Source organism: Engraulis encrasicolus, chromosome 13 (assembly GCF_034702125.1).
Source record: "Engraulis encrasicolus isolate BLACKSEA-1 chromosome 13, IST_EnEncr_1.0, whole genome shotgun sequence".
In the NCBI taxonomy this organism is placed as follows: Eukaryota; Metazoa; Chordata; class Actinopteri; order Clupeiformes; family Engraulidae; genus Engraulis; species Engraulis encrasicolus.
Genome location: NC_085869.1, coordinates 16,753,044 through 16,775,342, shown reverse-complemented (window position 1 = coordinate 16,775,342; position 22,299 = coordinate 16,753,044). Strand labels below are relative to the sequence as shown.

At 42.8% G+C, this 22,299-nt stretch overlaps 1 protein-coding gene across 1 annotated transcript; it reads right to left on the bottom strand.

Annotated features, from left to right (window-relative positions):
* Positions 1 to 6,458: 6,458 nt before the first annotated feature.
* Positions 6,459 to 8,442, bottom strand: sowahca (sosondowah ankyrin repeat domain family Ca). The gene is made up of 2 exons (XM_063214472.1): positions 7,973 to 8,442; positions 6,459 to 7,645 (listed from the first exon to the last, which is right to left on the bottom strand). Exons 1-2 carry the CDS (start codon positions 8,373 to 8,375, stop codon positions 6,510 to 6,512), a joined length of 1,539 nt encoding a protein of 512 aa, XP_063070542.1. The 5' UTR covers positions 8,376 to 8,442; the 3' UTR covers positions 6,459 to 6,509.
* Positions 8,443 to 22,299: the final 13,857 nt, after the last annotated feature.

Sequence of the window (22,299 nt, the reverse complement as noted above, 5' to 3'; positions counted from 1 at the left end):
TGCACCCCTGCACAGGGACTCTCGGGTGATCATGTCCGGGCAAAATTTGCATTTGATTATTTAGTATTTACATTAAATGTTATCAAAATCATGTTGCTCTCTTTTTGCATTTTGCCCATGTTCAGGGTGGATATTAAAAAAGAAAACATCACATAAGACAAGTCTCATTGCCATTTTTAAAAAGAAGACTTCATGGAGAATGAAGAAAAAAATAAAATAAAAATCTGACAGCAATATGTTTTCTATGCGTTTCTTTCGCTGCCATCTGCTGGTCAAAAAAAGTAACAACATGACTCTTTGTACCTGACCTACTGTTACTTTTGGTGTGCGAACCTTCTCCCACATTGAACGCTCCTGAAATCATTGAAATTAAAAGGGATACCTGCACCCCTGCACAGGGACTCTCGGGTGATCATGTCCGGGCAAAATTTGCATTTGATTATTTAGTATTTACATTAAATGTTATCAAAATCATGTTGCTCTCTTTTTGCATTTTGCCCATGTTCAGGGTGGATATTAAAAAAGAAAACATCACATAAGACAAGTCTCATTGCCATTTTAAAAAGAAGACTTCATGGAGAATGAAGAAAAAAAATAAAATAAAAAATCTATGGACAATCCCACAAGGGGTTCTGGAGCTCTGAAAATGACACCCAAAATGATGTCAGACTTGTGAGGTCTTCTGGTCAAACACTGATGGGGTTTCCTTTCTATTTATAGCTTTTTATGAGAGTGTTCCTACTTGTCTCTACAAGGGAAAAAAATCAAGAGGCTATGTTGGGCACAAATATGTCTTCTGAAGGCCTAAACAGAGCACAGCCAAAAACTCCAGTACAATTTGTATCATCTTTGAGGGAATGCTATGACGATGCAGGATCATACAGACCAAAACTGACAGTTTAGCAACAAATTATTCCTATCTATGTACCAACATGCCAAATTTGAGCTTCCTACATGGTTTAGTTATTGAGCTACTGGCTTGTGAACTTTGACAAAAAAAAGAGTGTGAACAAAATGGGCACCCCCCTCCCCCAGTAAAATTGTCTGTAACACGGAGAGTATACATTTTTCATTCAAATAAATGTACAGTGTTTCTCTTAAGTACCACGGGTACACTTGGTAATATTTTCAGAATTTTTTGAGACCGAAGTGCGCGGGCTCTTGTTGATTTGGCGTGGAATGACCCTGTATTACATTTGGAATGCAGTATTTCCTATTGGCCTAAATTGCTTGGGGAAATTAACTTCACTCTGTAGCCTACCTGTCTGCATGAAGCTCGAAACAAAGATGAAGTGGGTGGATCCAGGAGTAGGCAATGGAGTTAAGTCTTTTCCACTGCCTGAATGTAGGCCTACAGATCCTTGACGTGTTTCTGGGATGCCAATGTGCCTGCTTGTTGACTTGCTTATCCTGTTCAGTTTGTTTTTGCATCTTGTTAGGAATATCTATTTGAGCTACCCAACCAGAGTGACTACTGGGCCTGGAAGTTCATCCACGGCCACCAGTAGGCCTACCGACAGCGGTTAGGTGGCGCTATTCCAACATGTCGCTATTCCGACGTTAATGTCTATTGTCGGAATACCGACACGTTTTCCACCGTCCGCCGCTATTCCGACATCCCTAACCTTAACCCTAACCCTAACCCTAACCCTAACCCTAACCCTAACCCCTAAAAAGTGTCGGAATAGCGGCATGTCGGAATAGCGCTATGTCGGAATAGCGATTGCCCCCCACCGACAGCATGGGGGTTACTTTTAAAATAGCAAAGACGTCCAAGCACGGGTGGGAAATGTGTTACAGATTCTAAGGACCAAAGAACTGACAGCACTGAGAGGGAACCAGGAGGCTCAAAATTAGGATATTTCATTGGCCCCAAAAATTCTGGTGTTGCCCCTGCTTCTAAGGCAGGGATGTCAAACTCAGGCCCGGGGGTCTGACAGTATGCAACAGAATATGTGCCAGCACGTTTGCACTGTGATGGGAATCTGTTAAATTTAAATATGTTTTGTTAAGTGTGTGTATTTAAGATAAATATTGAGATAGGCCCGTGACTTTGTTCCAGATTTAGATTTTGGCCCCAACAATTTGGTGTATTTGAGTTTGACACCCCTGGTCTAAGGGTTTTAGTGGAAGGGAAACTCAGAAGGGAAACTCATTATCATTGTGACACAGTACATAAGTGCACGCAATGAAATTGCATGTATGTCTCCCAAGGGAGCACTGCAGCAGGACGGTAGGACGGTACCATGCTCAGGTCCCCTCAGTCATGGAGAAGGATGGGGGAGAGCACTGCTTAATTACTCGCCCCACCACCCTGGCGGGTCGGGAGTCGAACCGGCAACCTTTGGGCGACCAGTCTGACTCCCTAACCGCTTACCCATGACTGCCAAAGTTTTATACAAAACTTTTGAACAACTTCAGATGACATCAAAAGACATACCAACTATGGACTTTTCAGAACACCACTATTCAACTTTTCAAGGGAAATTAAGCAGTGGGTATAGTGCAGTCATGGGTAAGTGGTCAGAGCATCAGACCTATAGCCAAAAGGTTGCTGGTTGGACTCCCGACCCGCCAGGTTGGTGGGGGGAATAATTAACCAGTGCTCTCCCCCATCCTCCTCCATGACTGAGGTAGGCCTTACCTAAGCATGGTACTGTTCCGCCGCACTGCTCCCTTTCGGGCGCCATTGAGGGCTGGCCCCTTGCACGGATGAGGCATGAATGCAATTTCGTTGTGTGCAGTGTGCACTGAACACTTGTGTGCTGTGGAGTGCTGTGTCGCAATGACAATGGGAGTTGGAGTTTCCCACTTCACACTTTCAGATGTTTAAATTGTGTCAGTCGGAGGTGGATGAAGATTTCCTCTGATCCTGTGATCTTCAATGCCCATCCCTTCATTATACATGACACCCCTCAACGTGAAAGAAAGAATGCGAAAGCCCAATTGGGAAACTCCAACTCCCATTGTCATTGCGACACAGCACTCCACACAACGAAATTGCATTTATGCCTCACCCGTGCAAGTGGGCAGCCCACAATGGCACCCGAAAGGGAGGGCACCATGCTCAGGGCACCTCAGTCATGGACCCCCACCAATCTAGCGGGTCAGGAATTTAACTCGCAACCTTTGGGCTGACACCCTAACCGCTTACCCATGACTGCCCATAATTGAACAGTCTTGAATGGCTCACTTGAGCAGGATCACATCAAATTCTATAGATGCGTTGAGTTTGTTAACTTTTTCATTTAAAAGCTAGGACCCTCATTTTGCATTAGGTGATGTGTTTATTCGGCTCTAACATACCCACATTTTCATTTAAAAAAAAAAACCCTCCAATCTCAAGAGCCTGAGTGCAGCGTATCTGTCGCTCCAGGCGCCAAAGGTCAAACAACATATAGGCAGCATCGGGCTAAAATGAGTTCATTCAAGGGAATAGGACCAACTCTATGGGTGTACGTTTACTGACTGAGGGTTGAATTGACACTGCAGAATTTACAGTGTAAATAGGCCTACAGTAAGTTGCAAGTTTCTGACCCATCCTGCTTTTTTTTTATTCATAATCCATTCAGGAGTGGTTGTGTAATCCAATTGATGAAGAGGATAAGTAACTAACATGCTGGCCACATTCTCTTTAGGAATCAATCCCTTGTGCACACAGGCACACACATATACTGTATTTAACCCGTTAAGATACGCAGTTATAAATTTGCTGTTACCAGAATGGCAATGACCAAGTCATAGTGCATTAGTAAAGGTCCTGTGTTATGTCATAGTAGTGTAGTACTATAGTAGTTAACTTTTCAATGACTATTACAGCATGCCACAGGAGATACGGCATGCATTATGAGACTACTTGTGTATATCATGTATTTTTCCCCACTAAATTCTATGAACACTAATAAACTTCTTATTTCAGGCTCAGTGGCCGTTGAAAGTTAACGTTTTACTGTCACAGTTTAGAGTTGGACGAGGACACACTGTGAATATTTATATTCTCTCATTTAGCTTTTTGTTTTCCCCTCTAACCTCCTATTTTTCCCACTTCTGTTTGATCCAGCAGGGAAAGAAATGTCCAAAATGCCTCCAAATGGCTTTCAAACAAAAGAGTCTTACAATAAAACAATAACCAGGCAGCGGGATTCAAAGGCATCAATAGGCTGAATCAGCATGCATGTCACACTCGGCCAGGCGGAGCGGAACTCTGGTGGTGGGCTACAGACCGTCCCAGGCCTGCTGTACCACCAGCCCCAACGCGAGGGCATCCTCTCCACCTCTAGAGGGCGCAGTATCACAACATCCAAATAAGAGGAACCATGAAGGTAAATTATGAAAGCCTAGAAAAATATAAAAATGTGATATCCTACATGTAATATAACGATATGTTCAAACCAAAACCACACCAGATTGTTGAAATTATTGGCATGATTGCAGTGTCGTGATGGCACAATCTTCTTCTCTCGCCTTTCTCTCCGGTTACGAAAGCAGCAGTAGGTCTAACTATTCAAAACACTAAAATTAAAACCACAAAACTGATGAGCAAAAGAAATTACTTTTTCGACACCTTCATGTATGTTACCAGAGGGATAGTTTAGCACTCTAGACAGTAAGGTCTGCTGTGTGCACTTAATACACAGGATTTCCACAAATTGATGGATACCGTTCAGATCATTTGATGAGCAAACAGTTTGCCCATCTCCTAATCTCGTGATTGATTTTGCATCTGTAGAGCTGTAGAGCAGCTGTAGAGCACATGCACATCCATCCGATACCTGTTAAATAATGAATAAACTGCACATTGACCAACTGTCTTGTAACTTAAGTAAAAGAAAATTTATTTTCATTAATAATTCATGTAGAAAACAATACCCAACAGCTGATTGTCTCAGCACGAGATGCACAGAGCAATGAGACACATTCAGGATGTTGTCCTAACAACTTAAAACATTTTCTTTATTTGTAATGTATCATAAAAATCCTTTTGATTAAATAATTTGTTGATTTGTAACGCAGGCACACATGCACACGGACACACCCACACCCTCCCACACACACACACACACACACACAGCAAGATGATTCAATGAGATGTACATACTGTCTTCATAGTTTCATATTACAGATTGATTTAAAAGAAACACATGGAGGAGAGAATATAAAGTCTGGAAATGACTTCTTTAGGATTCATATCAGATACACGTATAATCTCTGTTAAAACTGTTTCCGGGTACACATATAACAGCTATATCCCATAACTGGGCATGAAAACACAACTTGAATGATTATCACACAGTATATTGCTGAATTAGAGATTGACGTAAAAATGACATTTCACAGACGAGAGGGATTGTATAGCAGCCTTACATAGGTTTCACTAAACAGAGGTGTGTTTGTCCACAGGACAGCATCACAACAATCGATAGGGGCAATTGTCAAACACAAGAAACAGCGCAGGGAAAATGCATTTCACTGTCTATTCACAACAACCCTTTAAGTTTAAGTAGGCCTACTGGGGCCTGTACTACAAAGGTGGTTCAGGAGTAAACCAGGTTAAGTTAAGAGGTAAATCACCTAATAGAAGAGCCTGTAGTCCTCGTTTTCTTAAGAAAATGAGGACTCCAGGCTCTTCTATTAGAGGATTAACCTCTTAACTTCACCTGGTGTACTCCTGAACCAGCTTTGTAGTATAGGTCCCTAGTGTTGCACATGAATTCCTACACACACTTCACAAAAAGGCATTCGACACGGAGGGATTCTAAGAACAGAACCGGGTAGCCTACACGCCATTATTCTGTGGGAATACTGCACTGGGCTCATAGGCCTAATAGTCGTACAAACATGCTGGCATTACATGACAACAGGTAACCACATGGTAACATAGATCCACAACAAAACGTGGATAACTGCAGAGTTATTGTCATTACATCTACATTAAATGGACACATAGTTAATATGTTCACGTAGTTAAAAGGTGGTTGACTTGGCTCAATAACACGTTTATAAAAAAAAGTGGCGTGTGCAGCATATGCTTCCTTAATAAAATGAAGAGGCAGATCACATTTACAACATGTGGATTACCTCACAAATATTTCCCCAAAAGTTACATTAAAAGGCCGAAGGATGTTTTGGTGCGTCAGTCGGGTATTTTGTAAGTAGGCTAGGCCTAATCTCTGTCACACTGTGGACAACTGGACACAAGCTACGGTATATCAGATGTATCATTTTGACTCAGTAGATGTTACTTTACACAACAGCCATCAAAGCATCTTAGGGGGAAAATGGTACGCTCTGAAATAATGTCTTCAAAGTCAGAAATCAGGAGTAGAGGGAATGATGAAATGATGAGCTTTTATACTGTATTCTGAATACAGTATTACCAGCCCTCTCTGTGTAAAATAAAAAAGTGGACTATAAAAATCCTATTTCTTTTTGAATGACAAGTTCTAAGAATCAACATGTTATTCTGAGGTATTTTAATAACCACTTTTGTCTGTAGTGCATAAACTTCTTCAGCCAAATAGGTTTGACATAGGTCTAGATTTCACTGGACTCAGGAGGGACCCTTCTCCTTCGTCTGTCTCTCGGAACGACGTGCTGTGCACTATTTGGGTCTTGAAGCGGTTTCGGTTCAGCTTGATCCTCCCAATGGATGTTTTCCTGTACAGTGACCTGGGCCTCACTGCCACCGCCCCCCCACTGTCACACTGGGCCTCATCAGCAGCCTGGTTCAGCAGCCTGAGAGGGTTCAAATTGGAGGGCAGGCCCTTAGCCAGTCTCCACCAGCCGGCCCCACTCTCTGCATTCTCCACATCTGAGTCACTGGTGCCGCCGACAATGTCTTTCAGGTCCCCGGCCACGCTGCTGCTGAGGTACTGGGAGGCTTTCTTACCACTGTAATCCCTCATCTCCACGTCTGCATCATAGGCCCCCACCAGGAGCTTCATCACCTCCACGTGATTGTGCATAGCAGCCAGGTGCAGAGGTGTGTATCCGGCACTGCTCCGTGCATTAATATTGACTGGAATGTCATGCTCTTTTGCAAAAGTGACCAGGTTGGCGAGGAGTTCTGGTTTGCCTTGTTTAGCTGCCCAGTGCAGACAAGTGAAGCCAGTCACAAAGTCTCTCTTGGTGATGAGGTTTGCCTCACAGACCAGGAGCCTCTGAAGGCTCTCCCACTGTCCATCGGATGCGCACATCATCCACTCGTGCTCCAGGGGATCCAGCGTCACAGACGCGCAGTCACCCTCGCCTGACAGTAGGGACGCCGTGTCTCCCTCGCTTCTGACAGATTCCCGGTTTGTCACGGACATGTTGGTTTGAGAGTTTCTGTGCACCAGGGTGCGACGGACTTGAGGCGAGCTGCTCATCATGAGTTCAATGAAATTCTTTCTGCTGCCTTTGGGGGTGTTGCTGTCGCCAGTGTCGAACACAGATTCGTTCGTCATGTCCTCGGAAAGGGCCAGCAAACTCCGCTGAGAGCCCCTCGATGTTCGGCGGCGATTGACTCCAGATATTGTCGGACCTCTGAAGACGACGTGCTCAGATTCGTTTTCATTAGCGGATGGGTCCAGGTTGAGGGCTGACTGAACTTCAGAGGACGGAGCTGTCTCCTCACCTATTCCATCTGCCACTTCAGGGGCTGATTCTGGTGAAATTAAATGACGGTCATCTGAAGATAGTTTATCCAAAATTGAATTGTCTATAGATGAATTATTGCCCTCTGCCAATAATGGTTCCTCTCCTAAAGCGACGCATGATACACTCGCGTCCCGTGGCTTCGCATTAGATGCGCCGCGGACTTTATCCGTTGCTATTTCAGGTTTAACCTCCAGCACTTTTTGCTCTGCAGCATCACTTGCGGCTGAGCTCAAATCGCTCCCGTTATCCAAACAAGACATTGTTACAGCCATATTCAAATTCGACGTGTTGTATCGCACATCATTTTCAGTGAATTCTTTTGATTCCTCATTACCGTTTTCCTGGTCGCATGTAGCACCACTGGCGCAGCAGCTTCCATTCCGCTTGGATAGAATAATCCCATCCGCAGGGAGACCATTTCCATTGCATTCTCCATCATCTCGCTCGACTGTTTGGGTCACCGCCTCTCTATATTTTTTCTTCAAACAGACGTATTTCTCCCCATTTTCCTGCTTGACAAAAGCAATGTTGTCCACAAATCGTTTTAACGTCTCCTTAAACGTCGCTTTCGATGATGGATCACCCGAAACAGTTACTTTAAAGTGGTCAATCAGTTCTCTGTTTTTGACTCTCCCCCCCTTTTCAATTAGAAAACGTAAAACCGCTTCTTGGGTGCATTCAGAAGCCATGGTCAGGCAGCCCAAACGATGCAAAGATGTATTTTCATTTACACGCATCCATTGCCAACGACAAATCCAGCTAATAGCCCACACGCTGATGATGGGAATGACAGCCCTTCCACCTTCTGCGCTCGAAGTAGGTTATCCATTCATAACATGCAACGCAGACGTGCCAGATAGGGGTCGCAATAGTAACAAAATCTATTGCATCCTAGCAACTAGCGCTTGTTGCAACCAAACTGCGCGGCCGTTCATTTTGGATCCATGCGTCCTAGGGTTCCGCGCAATGTCCTCCGGATAGAGCCAGAATGGTAACCATAGCGCAGCCGCCCATTGCCTCTGTTCCCAGCCGATAGAAGAGGCGGGGTCGCAATGGAAAAATACCACTATTCAGCGATAGGGGTATGCCATCCTCTTCTTCATAAAAAGATGATTGTCAAAATTCTTGGCAGGTGTCCCACCCCTCATTAAATCACCTTCGCATGAAGAACCTTGTCTGAAAATGTCAGTTTAACTGTGCTTTGGTAGTGTTATAAAACATTCATTCATTTTTTTTACCAGGATGCAAATACATACATACAGTAGGCCTATATTGTGAGGGCTTATCTTAAATATGTTGACCTATCATTATGTTATATAGTTTTCAAAATCTATGCCATGATATATAATTACTGTAGGTCTGTGGTGGGGTGTGCGATAAGAGTGTCTAGGCTTGATAATATCAGAAGCACTGGGCTAGAGAGTAAATTAATTAGGCTGCAGTGTAAAGTAACTATAGCCTACTGTAAATGCCCCACTATGTCTTTCCAAGTCTATTGATATTGGCACCTTTATGAGTGTCACATCACCTTATTAGGACAAATCTGTTGTGCATTTTCTCCACATTTTAGACGTCACCATCAATCACTCGCACAATGTGATTCGATGTGTTTGATGTGATTAAGTCTAAATTAAATAACAATCTCATCTCCTCTCTACTGCTCCGTTTCCTGGACCCTCTCTGGCTAAAGGGAGTGGTGTGAATTGCTGGTGTTGATTGCTTTTGTTGGTGCACAATGATGTCATCCCTGATTACATCATGAGTGAAGCCCTCATGACTCTATCACTGCAAACATTGCCATGCATGTAGTTCTGTGTACAGTAGCTGACAGTTAGGCTATAACAACAATTTTGACCCCCAAGATGAGCAAATATGATGGTTTGATGTTTGGTTATACATAGTCATATAAATACAGTACAGTACATAGATAGCAGATATAGATAGATAGATAGATAGATAGATAGATAGATAGATAGATAGATAGATAGATAGATAGATAGATAGATAGATAGATAGATAGATAGATAGATAGATAGATAGATAGGTAGGTAGATAGATAGATAGATAGACAGACAGACAGACTGGTACATACAGTACATACATACAAGACTTTTTTCTGACCCCTTTTTTCTGTGGAAAACTTTTTTGAGACATTTTTGAGCTCAAACCTTTTTTTTTACTCATGTCATGAACGCTAATGAAGAAGAATATATAACAACAGGCTAAAGCATTTTGCTATTTTGTGCCTTTATTTAGACAGGATTGTGAAGACAGGAAACAAAGTGGGAGAGAGAGTGAGAGAGAGGAGGTAGGGTTGGGAAATGGCTAGGGATGCATTAATCGATTAAAAAACATTAAACTCAATTAATCGACAATTCAACTGACAAGAGACCCAGGTAAAATGGGCATGTGAAGAGTGTGTGTGAAGAGGGGTGTGAATAGTGGGAATATTCAAATCACCTTTGGATTAAAGAATTGAAATAGAATTAATTTAAATGTGGTATTTTATCTAAATTTTTAATTAAAATTTTTAGATTTAATAGGGTTTTTTTTAGAAACATTGAGATTTCGGGGGGGAAACGCTGCTTATCAATTAATCGTAAGCCGATCGATAAAGCTATCAACTAATGATTAATGAATTAATCGATTATTTGCACTCCTAGAAATGGCACATGCCAAGAAAAAAAGCCGGAAGCCCACTGGGAAACTCCAATTGTCATTGTGACACAGCACACAAGTGTCCACTGCACACTGCACACAACGACATTGCATTTTATGCCTCACCCGTGCAAGGGGGCAGCCCCCAAAGGCGCTCCAAGGGATTAGTGCGATGGGACGGTACCATGCTCAGGGTACCACAGTCACGGAGGAGGATGGGGGAGAGCACTGGTTAATCCCAACCTGGCGGGTCAGGAGTCGAACCGGCAACCTTTAGGCTACAAGTTTAACACCCTAACCGCTTACCCATGACTGCCCCTGACACAGGCCATACTTGAAGCTAGGTTTACAGTGTAAATATTATAGGTTATTATTATTATAAAACAATATAGGGAAGGAGCAGCTATGACCTGGCCTGATGACTGAAGATCAAAGGGTTCAAGGAAGTTCAAATCCCATACTAGTCAAAGGGAAGTGTGTCGATTCCCCTATACATACTGTACATCCATGACTATACATTCATCAACTCCGTATTCATTCCTGCTCTTGATCAAAGCACTTAACCCCCACATTTTTCCAGAGATTAAAATGTATGCTGCTATGTAGCCTACCTTAATAACTGTAAGTCACTTTAGAGCAGTGGTTCCCAAGATGGGGGTCAGGAGCGGGCGCTGCGTGGAGGGGGCGTCGCAGAGAGAAGGGACTGCTTGCATAAAGCCTTGAAAGTAGGCCTATTCTTTAACAACCGTTCTATACATAGTTAGTAACAATATTCCATGTAGTTGGTAATACAAGTACAGTATGTGTAGTTTAGCAATTTTGCAAAACTATGTTTCGCAAAGTCCAAAAAAAGGGGTCCCATGCAGAAAAAGTTTGGGAACCACTTTTTTAGATAAATGTGTCAGCCAAGTGTAATGTAATGTAAACTAATGCAATGAATGGCGTATTCTGTCTGTCTCTGGCTTATTTTGAATCTGTGATTCAGTGAGGCCTTTACTACAGTCTAAGTATAACACTAAAAGTATGCAGTATATGTACCCCGACAATAGCTGCTGTAGCGTTTTTATGTTCAAAGAACTGCTGTACCATGAAATTGTGTGGTCTTCTTTTTTTTGCTGTGGCAGTCTTGTGGACTTGCCACAAACTACAAACAGCTGCAAACTGGATACAGTTCAGCTGGATGAGAAATGTCTCCTCAGGTATGTGTCATTTACTTTAATTCGTCTACTTGGGCATGTGGTAAACCTCTTACAAGGCAAGGCCCTGTGGCTAGGTTTTGTTATGGTACCAAACCTTTCCATGGGTTGGCAACGGCAACAGCAACCCCCCAAGTCAGCTGTACTCAAACAATCCTCACAATTGGTCCAAAATTGTTGCTTATGCAGTGACTAAAAGAAATTGCCCTAAAGGGTCTGCCTGCTTTATGATAATTTAACCCATCGTCTTCATGCACCTTACTAGAATCTATGTTCTACAATGGTTCTACTGTACCTTGATTACCATGTTTTTTTTGTTTGTTTTTTTCTCTTACTTCTACATCACAATTCTAGATCATAGATTTATCTGGCAATACTCATTTCTGGTCATTTTTATCGTGTCTACCTCAACTCTCAGAGTATGTTTTTTGCACATTTGTCTACACAGAGTATGTTTTTGCACATTGCCTTTTTATTTCTTTTTTAATTTTTATTTTTCCTCTCCCTGACTATTACCTGTGTTATACTATGTGTCTTTAAATGTCCACGTGGGCATTGTGTGTATTTATGTAAGCTACTTGACACCTGAGTTTCCCCTCGGGGATCAATAAAGTTACCCTACTCTAGTTTGCCACCCTCACTCCTGGGAGAGGCATACAGTATATCAGAGATTCTTTAAGTATATAGAGATATGAACCTCTCTCTCTCTACTCTCTCTGCATACAGTTGTGCTCATATGTTTACATACCCCAGCAGAATAAACGCTTTCTTCGCGATTTCTCACAAAATATGAAGGATTACACAAAACCTTTTTTTCACTCATTGCTAGTGACTAGCTTAAGATATTTATTAGCAATATTCTGTGTTTACTCTTTCAAAAGCATGATCACAACCCAAACTACCCAAATTACCCTGTTCAAAAGTTTACATACCCTAGTTGCTAATGCTGAATATGGCCCTGTTTAACATCAGGGACCGCTCTAAATTGTTTGTGGTAGTTGTGGATAAGGCTCTTAATGTTCTCAGATGACAGAACAGCACATTCTTCCTGGCAGAATGGTTGTTTCCTATAATATTTTTGGGTGTCTTGCTGGAACCTCACATTTGAGGTTTCCCCTGAATGGCTCAATGATGTTGAGATCAGGAGAGTGAGACGGTCGCTCAAAAACTTCATTTTATTCTTTCTGAAGCTAGTGATTTGGCTTTCTGTGTTGAAATATTGTCATGTTGGCATGTCCAAACAATGGACCATGTGCAGTTTCAAGGCTGATGTGTGTCAAGTTTCCTCCAGTATTTTTCACAGGGCAATGTATTCATCATTCTGCGAGTATGGATCAAAAGTATAATGCATTTGTAACTCAAATGTCCCCATGAAATCAGTGGTCCATGACCATGTTTCACAGAAGGGTATGGTGTAACTTTCATCATAGGCTCCATTGACTGTTCTCCAAATGGTACTGTTAATAGTGGCCTAAAAAAGTTCCATATTGATCTCATTTTTCCAAATGACTTTGTCACAGGCATTTTGATGCTTCTCACTGTGCTATTTGGTGTATCATATGCAAAATAACATGTTTGCATTTTTGTGGTAATGGCTTTCTCCTGGCAACCCCCAACAGCCCATCTTTCCTCAAGTGCCAACATTTTTTCATGCTGTCCTATATTTCACCTGAAGTTATTTTTTGGTTGTCCTATGCCTCCTGAACAATTTCCCTTGCAATGATCATTGCAATGCAATGATTCCCTTGCCCATTGGCTTGATTCCAACCAAACTCCTCATATTGCATTTCTGAATTGAAATTCCAACGGTGCCAACATGACAATATTTCGACACAGAAAGCCAAATCAACCCGTCATTAGCTTCAGAAAGAATAAAATGAAGGTTTTTGAGCGACCATCTCACTCTCCTGATCTGAACATCATTGAGCCACTCAGGGGAAACCTCAAATGTGAGGTTCCAGCAAGACACCCAAAGATATTATAGGAAACAACCATTCTGCCAGGAAGAATGTGCTGTTTTGTCATCTGAGAACATTAAGAGCCTTATCCACAACTACCACAAACAATTTAGAGCGGTCCCTGATGTTAAACAGGGCCATATTCAGCATCAAAAACTAGGGTATGTAAAGTTTTGAACAGGGTCATTTGGGTAGTTTGGGTTGTGATCATGCTTTTGAAAGAGTAAACACAGAATATTGCTAATAAATATCTTAAGCCAGTCACTAGCCATGAGTGAAAAAAAAGGTTTTGTGTAATCCTTCATATTTGGTGAGAAATCGCAGAGAAAGCGTTTATTCTGCTGGGGTATGTAAACATATGAGCACAACTGTATATGCTGTAACAATGCTTTCATATGTTGCACAGCATGATCTGATGGGATCATGGTCAAGTAAACCAGGCCCCGTGTACTTCACTTAACCCATTTAAGGCTGATGCTGCGCATACGCTGCATTGACCTACAGTAGTCACCTGGAGCGAGATGCTGCATTCAGGCTCTTGACATTTGCAGGGGTTTTTAAATAACGAATGTGGGTATGTAAGAGCTGAATGAACACATTCTAATGCAAGATGAGAGTCCTGTCTTTTAAATGCAACTTATTTCATGTTTTTAAGTGCTTCAGAGGTTGCGATATTTAGGTTTTTATAGGCTGAGGGCACGTGTTCCCAAAAAAGGCTTAGGTATTCAGCAGACATTTTTTGCAGGTGCCTTAGGCTTAAATGGGTTAATTACATTTAGAGAGACCCTCTGTGCTTCGATTGACCATGCTGATTCCTCAGTCTAGCATCTTGGCTGACCAATCAGCAAACAGAGAACATGCTGGTGAGCGATCATGTGTGATGATTTGTATCCTTTCAACTGTAGTACAGAGGTAATTTTATAGCCTAATTGCCTGGGTAACTGCATAACAGTTATTGGCATGACCAGACATTAATGAATTAACTGTGTGTCAGAAATTACAATCATCTAAAAACTTCAACACCTCCGTGGGCAGTCATGGGTAAGTGGTTAGGGCCCCAGACTTGTATCCCACAGGTTGCCGGTTCAACTCCCGGCCCGCCAGGTTGCTGCTCTCTCCCATCCTCCTCCATGACTGAGGTACCCTGAGCACCGTACCGCCGCACTGCTCTCTTGGGGCGCCTTTGGGGGTGCACGGGTGAAGCATAAATGCAATTTCGTTGTGTGCAGTGTGCGGTGAACAATGGGAGTTGGAGTTTTTTTAAGGAGATTTAAAAAAATAATACTATTCTCCGTACAGCACAGCCAGAAACTCCTGAAAGCACTTTTTTTTTAGACTTTTATGTTATGATAGGACAGTGGAAGATAGACAGGAAGTGAGTGGGGAAAGAAAGACGGGGAGGGATGAACAAAGAACCTGGGCCGGACTCAAACCCAGGTTGCCGGCATAGTAGCCCAGTGCCCTGAAAACACTTGCATGAGCAGTTAGTCTACCCAGAGGCGATTCTAGAGTCAGGTGGGGCCCCAAGCGAAAATGTAAAAGAATGAACATTTGAACCAAAATCACCATTACTGTAGTACAGTATGGGCTGTTATTCACTATCTAGGGGCTTGGGGGCCCCAAGCGGCTGCCTGCCTAGCCTGGTGGCAAGATGCGCCTCTGAGTCTACCTGGCTAATGATAGCACACTGGTTTTCAAAAAGCCTGACTGACTGCACCAGGCTGTACTCACCAGGAGCATCCCTAGGTGGAGCTAGAGGTCTCTGGAGTAATGAATCACGCCATCAGGACATCTGATGGACAAGTCTGAGTGTGGAGGTTGCAAGGAGAATGGTATATTCTGGACTGCATTGTGCCAAGTGTGAAATTTGGTGGAGGAGGATGTATGGTGTGGAGATGTTTTTCAGGAGTTGGGCCCCTAGTTCCAGTGAAAGGAACTTTGAATGTTTCAGGATTCCAAAACATTGTGGACAATTCCATGCTCCCAGCCTTGTGGTACAGTTTGGAGAGGGCCCCTTCCTCTTTCAAAATAACCGTGCACAAGTGCACAAAGCGAGATCCATAAAGACATGTATGACTGTCTGGTATGGGTGATTTAATTCCGAATTAAATGTCTCATTTAAACGTAGCAAATCATTCGAAGCTAAAGGCAGTCCAACAACATATTAGTTTGTGTGTGACCATTTTTTTTGGTGGAATTTTTTTTTGGCCAGGCTGTAACACAGCAGCATTATAGGTGTGCCAGTTGGGGGCGTACTGTAGTGGCTCAGTGAGCTAAGATGCCATACCATAATCTCTTGTGTGCATTCCAATATGCAGACTTGCATCCTCCACTTGTGCTTGTCGTCTTGTACCATGAAGTAATACCTCATGATGACAACAGCATTGTATGTCAATATCTCGCAAAAGCTCAATTGTTAAGTCATTTTCTCATTTGCAAACTGGATGGTGAACGAAAAATAGTGCCCCAAAAATTGTTGTGGCTAGGCTGACAGTTTTCTCCACGGAGGCGGGGCATCAGCAAAACACGAGGCCACAAGCACAAGTGGAGGAAGTGAGTCTGCATATTGGAATGCACCCCTTGTCTCTCTCAACTGTCCTGTACTTAAAAAAGGTGAAAACGCCCCAAAGTTATCTATTAAAAAAGTGTGCCAGTTCAGTTGAACTCAAGTCTTCTACCTGCAATCAGGATAAGATACAATCCAGTACAGTACAATAAAGCAACTAGACTGGTCACACTGTGTGGTGTGTACGGTCAGAGAGAAGGGAATGTGAGATGCACTGAAAATCCGTGTAATGGGTGTTGTATAAGCAACGACAGCAGACTTCAGATGCAAACCAATTTCAGAAAAGTCAATTTTTAAGTCCATATTTATTTATTTATTTATTTATTTATTTATTTATTTATTTATTTATGTCACTATTTTGTCAGCATCACAAACCTTGGCATGCCAAAGTTTATTTAGAGGATGGCTCCACCCCTCACTTTTTAAAGTGCTTTTCACAGTTTTTGGAATGCAGCATGATTCTTGTAGTGCTTAGTTTATTTCATAGGCGATATAATTGTCGGCCTACAAAAAATAATTGAAGAGAAATCATCAAGCATTTAAAGTATATTCCCTCTTTGGCGTACCACTGTATCTTATAGCAAAAGCACAGTTAGGGGCTTGATATTTCAACCTATCGACCATCTGCAAAAGCACCACTAGAGGGCACCAATGCATTAAAAAACAGCATGATGAAAAACTTGACCTACATTAAACATAAAAACTCTATTAAGCAAGATGTTTTTTTTAAGTGGATGAGTAACTGGTTTATTTTTGGTATTATGCCTTTCTTCTGATTACACATCAATGGTATGTTAAAATGACAAAGAAAGCAGAATCTAGATGAAGACACATCACTGCTCAAGACTAGTTGCCAAGGTAACAAGCAAGAGAGAGTAGGCTATCTGATTGTGTAGGAAGTGAATGTAATGATAAATGTCATGGCATGTTTGTGTAGTGATCTAAATGTGATTATGTGATTATGTGATTATCTATATATTCCCCTTAGGTACACTTTGTGTGTAGGGCCCAAGTCAATGCACTTTAAATAGGAGTATACGGCATTGCTGACATTGCTGAATGGTGTCCTGAATAACTGAAACGCCCATATTTTTTTTTCCCAGTAGTATGTTCCATTCATTTCTCATCCTGAATGAAAGCAAAACATGAGAAATACCTAAATCTGGAGAGGAACCAGTTTGGTTATGATAGGCTAAGTACACTGGACAGACACAGTGCTATTTATTTGTGATTTTGTCACAAACGGGGAGATTGTTGTGAACACGTGCCAAAAAATGTATTGGGGAGTCTCAGAGAGACACCCTGAAATTTCAATCAATAGCCTATCCACTAGCAGCGTACTGTCCTCAGGAGGAGGATAGACATTGGAGACTCCCTCACCGTGACAGAGTAAGTCATTTCTGTAGCCTGAGAGAATGAATGCGAAGGAAGTGTTTGACCTGCTATATTCTCTCAGAGAAAACAAATGCTGAATTAACTTCATCGTGTAGTGTATTGCTTGTACAATTTCCCCAGAGTAGACCATGGAGAAGAGCAGGCAGAGGCAGGGTTTACGGTTTGTCCCCGACGAACAGTGAGCAGCGCTGCCAGCATCCTGCGAAGAATTTTAAACAAACCACCGACTGGCGCACACCTTTTCTCTTCCAAATAACTTCTCAAGCTGACAGAGACCCTGGAAATAATCACTGGCATTTGCATTTAGATTGTCCGTGGTTGACAGCCTTCTGGAGAGGAGTGACTCCGCTGCAGCACAGCAATGTTTGGCAAAGGAAATTGGTCTGTCATTTATGTGGAACCCCCCCCTCCCCTGTCAGAGGATCTGATATTACCAATTACAAAAAGCCATGTGCCCTATACCCTATGCCCTATGCCCAAGATGGAAAAAAAAACAACCCCCAAAAAATAAAGGTGTGATCACCCAATAGCCTCCAAGGTGAGTCTGTGTCACCATCAGAGAGAGGAAAGCTGTGTGGACACTGGACAGGGGTGCTTACAGCTTTGGCTGGGCCCAGGGCAAAGTCATTGTAAAGGCCCCACCCCCATACTAATAATGTAATGAAGACCCAATTCTAGGGCCCCCCACGCCCCCCCACCCCCCCCCCCCCCCCCCCCCCCCCCCCCCCCCCCCCCCCCCCCCGCCTCCCCCCTGTCGGCTTCCTGGTGTGTGGATGTTGGGCAGAGGGGGGCGTTTTAGCCAATACTGGCACACAGCCTCTCTAAAGCCGATTAAGGCTGACTCCCCAATGCAGCCATCATGTCCCACGGCCAGGGCCAATGGCAATGGCCAGGCGCAGAACTGGGATTGTGTGACGCCAAGGGCAATCTGGGGGTGAAAATTGGACACTATTCATAGGAAGCATGTTTTAAGATCACATGTAATTGTATATTTCTATGTATTAGCCTGTGTGATGATTTATTAGAATAGGTAGCCTGATCAGGTACTATGCAAATTAGCATCTGGCTATAACCTTATTCACATTTACAAGTTCTGTCATGGCCTTGTCTTGTCATGTTTGTAATAATGTAAACTGTGTTGTCCCTGCCAAATAAACTATACAAAAATAGAGTCTGTCTGATCCAGCTGAGGGGCGAAATCATGAGTTGAGGTTCTACTGGACTGACAAGGTTTTTTTTCAATATACAAATGTATATATATGTATATATATCTTTTCAAGCACGTTTTTACCTTTATTTTTGACAGGACATTGGAGGAGAGACAGGAAATGAGTGGGGAGAGAGGTATGGGGAAGGCTCGGCAAATGACCCGAGTCGGAATTGAACTCGGGTTGCCAGCGCAGTAACCCAGTGCCCTACCATCAGGTCTACGGCAGGGCCTTGGACTGAAAGTTGAGTCGTTCTTTTCAATTGGCAATAAAATAATTACTACAAAAGCCAAGACAAGCAAGTTGTTTCTTTCAAAACAAAGGCATTTATTGCTTAAATGCACTTGACATGAAAAACCAAACAAACAACATGTAAGTTAATACAAGACAAAATGTAAAATGAATCCAATGCATGTTACCAAGAGAAGAGGAAATATTCCTCAGTATCTAAACTCCTTACCAATGACCCATAAATATGTATTCACAATATTTCATATATATCTATATATTTATACTTCTTTTACCAACATATCAATGTAAAACTCCTCTTTTTAAAATTCTGCATAATTTTCCATGCTTGATGAAACTGTAACAAAACCATCTTTTCACCATTCAGAGGTATACACGTTCTTGTCACGAACGGTAAACAACTCGCACTGAATTCAAATCCATGGGAGCAACAGAGAACAGTGACGCCCGCCCAGATGGAGAACAGCTGCTCACTTCTGTTCACCACTCCACACACCCTCAGAGTCAAAAGACAGTTGCATTTCCAACATGAAAATGGATTTGTGCTTCTTGTCTTGTCCAGCCAGCCACAATGCCCTCCTATTTTCACATGATTCAAACATGATTCAAAACGCCTTGCCTTTCAAACAAAAAGACAAGCAAGGGGGGGGGGGACACACAACTGTACACCATCCTTTCACAACCATACACCACTGCACTGTACTGTATGTGTTCCCTTATCATAGTTAAAGGTGGGGTTGCAGGTATGACATCACGTTGGGGGAACTCCCCCAGGATTCTAAGGTTCTACATAAACTCCTATGAGCCTGCGGAACCCCCAAAGTGATGTCACAATAGTACATTTTCTTGAAATGGTTAACCTGCAATCCCACCAATAAAGGCCATAGGGGGGCAGCACCAGAGATTGATAATAAAAGCTGTGACGTCTGAACATGGGGCAAAGCCAGGGACGCAGCCAAGGTTTTGGAGGCCCTAAGCATAACTGGTTAGTAGGACCCCCTCATAATTAAATAATAGTACGTTTTTCAGTCAATCTCAATTAAGGAGGCCCCAATTTTGGGGGCAAAGTGGTTGAGGCCCTAAGCACTCTGCTTACTCTACTTATGCCAAGCGGTGGCCCTGGGCACAGCCATAACCAAGGACCATGATGCACCAGAAATCTCCTTCATGGGGACTCATTGTGTGCGTTCCAATATGCGACCTTGCGTCCTCCACTTCTGCTTGTGGCCTCGTACTAGGAAGTAATATGTCGTGATGACATCACTGACAACAGCATCATATTTCAATATCTCACAAAAGCTCAATTGTAAAGTAATTTTCTCATTTTCAAACAGGATGGTAAATGAAGAATAGTCCCCCAAAAATAGTTTTGGCTAAGCTGACAGAGGAGAAATTTAATTGTTTTCTCCACGGAGGCGAGGCATCAGCCAAACGTGAGGCCGCAAGCCCAAGTGGAGGACGCAAGGTTGTATATTGGAATGCACACATTTATATGTCTTTCTTCACCTCTCTCCACCTGGGTTCACTTGCTGAACCATTACCACCACATTCTCTCAGGGGCCCAAGGTGGTTGTGCTTAAACTGGCGCTGATAACCCTAATGATCATAAAGAATAGACTACTAGGCAATCAGTTCCACACGGGAAGTCACCATCTCTGTCCCTGGAGAGAGGGGTAGGATCAATCATCACTCACGGCTGATATTTTCTTGGACAGAAAGATTTCCAAATGGATTAGTGAGGGGGAAAGGGAAATGGGGTTCCTTCCTCTCCATGTGCTATCTTTTCTCATGGCCCAGTCCTAGTCCTAGAGTGTGATGGGAATGGTCTCTCTAATCTCTGTGCTTTTGATTTTCCAATGGGGCCATAATCTCTGTGAATCCCCACGTTGCAGCGTTAAGTGATAAACCCGCCAGCAGTTTCCACAATCTACTGTGGTGGGTTGACACCAATCCCAATGAGATTGCCATGTGATTACAGAGATTACATGGGCGCCCGTTTTTTTTTTTCTTCTGTGCTCTATTCTATATTTTGAGTCAGTTCAAGGGAAAATTCTGTAGTATCAATGCCACATGTCAGACTATTCAAAATGCAGCCTGTGCTTTTAAGATTTAAACCTTTGTGCTTGATCTTGTTTGGTTTGTTGTAAGTAAAAGCTGACAGTGTTACACGACATGTGTAGGTGTTTGGGGGGGGGGGGGGGGGTAGGTGCCTAGTATATAGTACACCCAGGCCTTTAAAACATTGGCTCGCCTCTTCCACTAGGCAGAGTGGTTTCGGAGAGCAGCCTTTTAAAACAATCTCGCCGTTTTGCCATAGCGAGGCTGGGCAATGTGGCTGTTTGCCTAGAAAAGTAATTATGTGCTTTGAGTGCCAGCTGCTTCCACAGTGAAAACATTGGCAAAAGCCTTCTCCTCGCCTCCTCGTGGCGTCAGATGCAGTGGTAGCCTCCTACTAGTCAGTGCAGTGCTGTGCTTTTCACATAACTCCACAACAGGGCTGGACTGAGGGAGAAATAGGGCCCGGGCACTTTTGGCTTCAAGGGGCCCCTCATAATTAGCAGTGCAGGGGTGCATTTATGGAAAGCCAAGTTGCTAACTATGTTAGCTACTTTGTTGGTTGCAATGCAATTTCCCATTGACAACTACCTAAGTTGCTAACTGCTAACAACTACGTTTTTGAGAAATGCACCACAGAATTGACTGACTGGTGGGCCTCGCACCCTCGAGGGGCCCTATTTTCAGATTTTTTTTTTTTTTTTTTTACATTTCTGAAAATAGGGGCCTACAAGGGTGCGGGGCCCACCGGGAAATTCCCATTATGCCAGGTGGCCAGTCCAGCCCTGCTTCACAGTCGCAGGTGCAACAGGCTTTTTGCACGCCCGCCCACTTGAGAGAAAAGTGGACCAGAACGGGGGGCATCCATTAGCAACACGCTTTTAAAACAAGCATGGAGGGGAAGTACTCTGCTACACAACAACCAACACAAAACAGAACAAAAACCAAAACAGCAAAAATGTAGCATTTCATCGTTTGTATCCATAAGACACATTTAGTTTACAGGTACATGGAAATTCATGTATAGAGTAAAACACTCGTCAAAAATGGTAAAAAAAAACAAAAACAAAAAAAAAACAAAATCATGTTAAATTACCCACTGACCTTATCACTACAGTAGCCATACAAAAAGCCGCACATTGAAATTCAACAGCTCATATTTTTTTGTGGAAAAAAGTGTCATGAGAAGAAGAGAGACTTGGGACACACTGAGGCAGATAAAGAAGATGATGACACAATCGTTCAAGAGATGCTCAGCTCAATTCAGTCATCAGTAAAAAAAAAAGACGTTGGAACGCTTTTCTGTGGAACGCTCCATGCTCCCAAGGAGAATAACTTGTCAGTTGTTATGCTAACTGCGTCCTTGCATATCCCTT

Coding starts and splice junctions, on each gene's coding strand:
- sowahca (XM_063214472.1), bottom strand. CDS start 8,375: ATGCGTGTAAATGAAAATACATCTTTGCATCGTTTGGGCTGCCTGACC. Junction 7,646..7,972: donor TACATGCGACCAGGAAAACG/GTAATGAGGAAT, acceptor TAATTTCACCAG/AATCAGCCCCTGAAGTGGCA.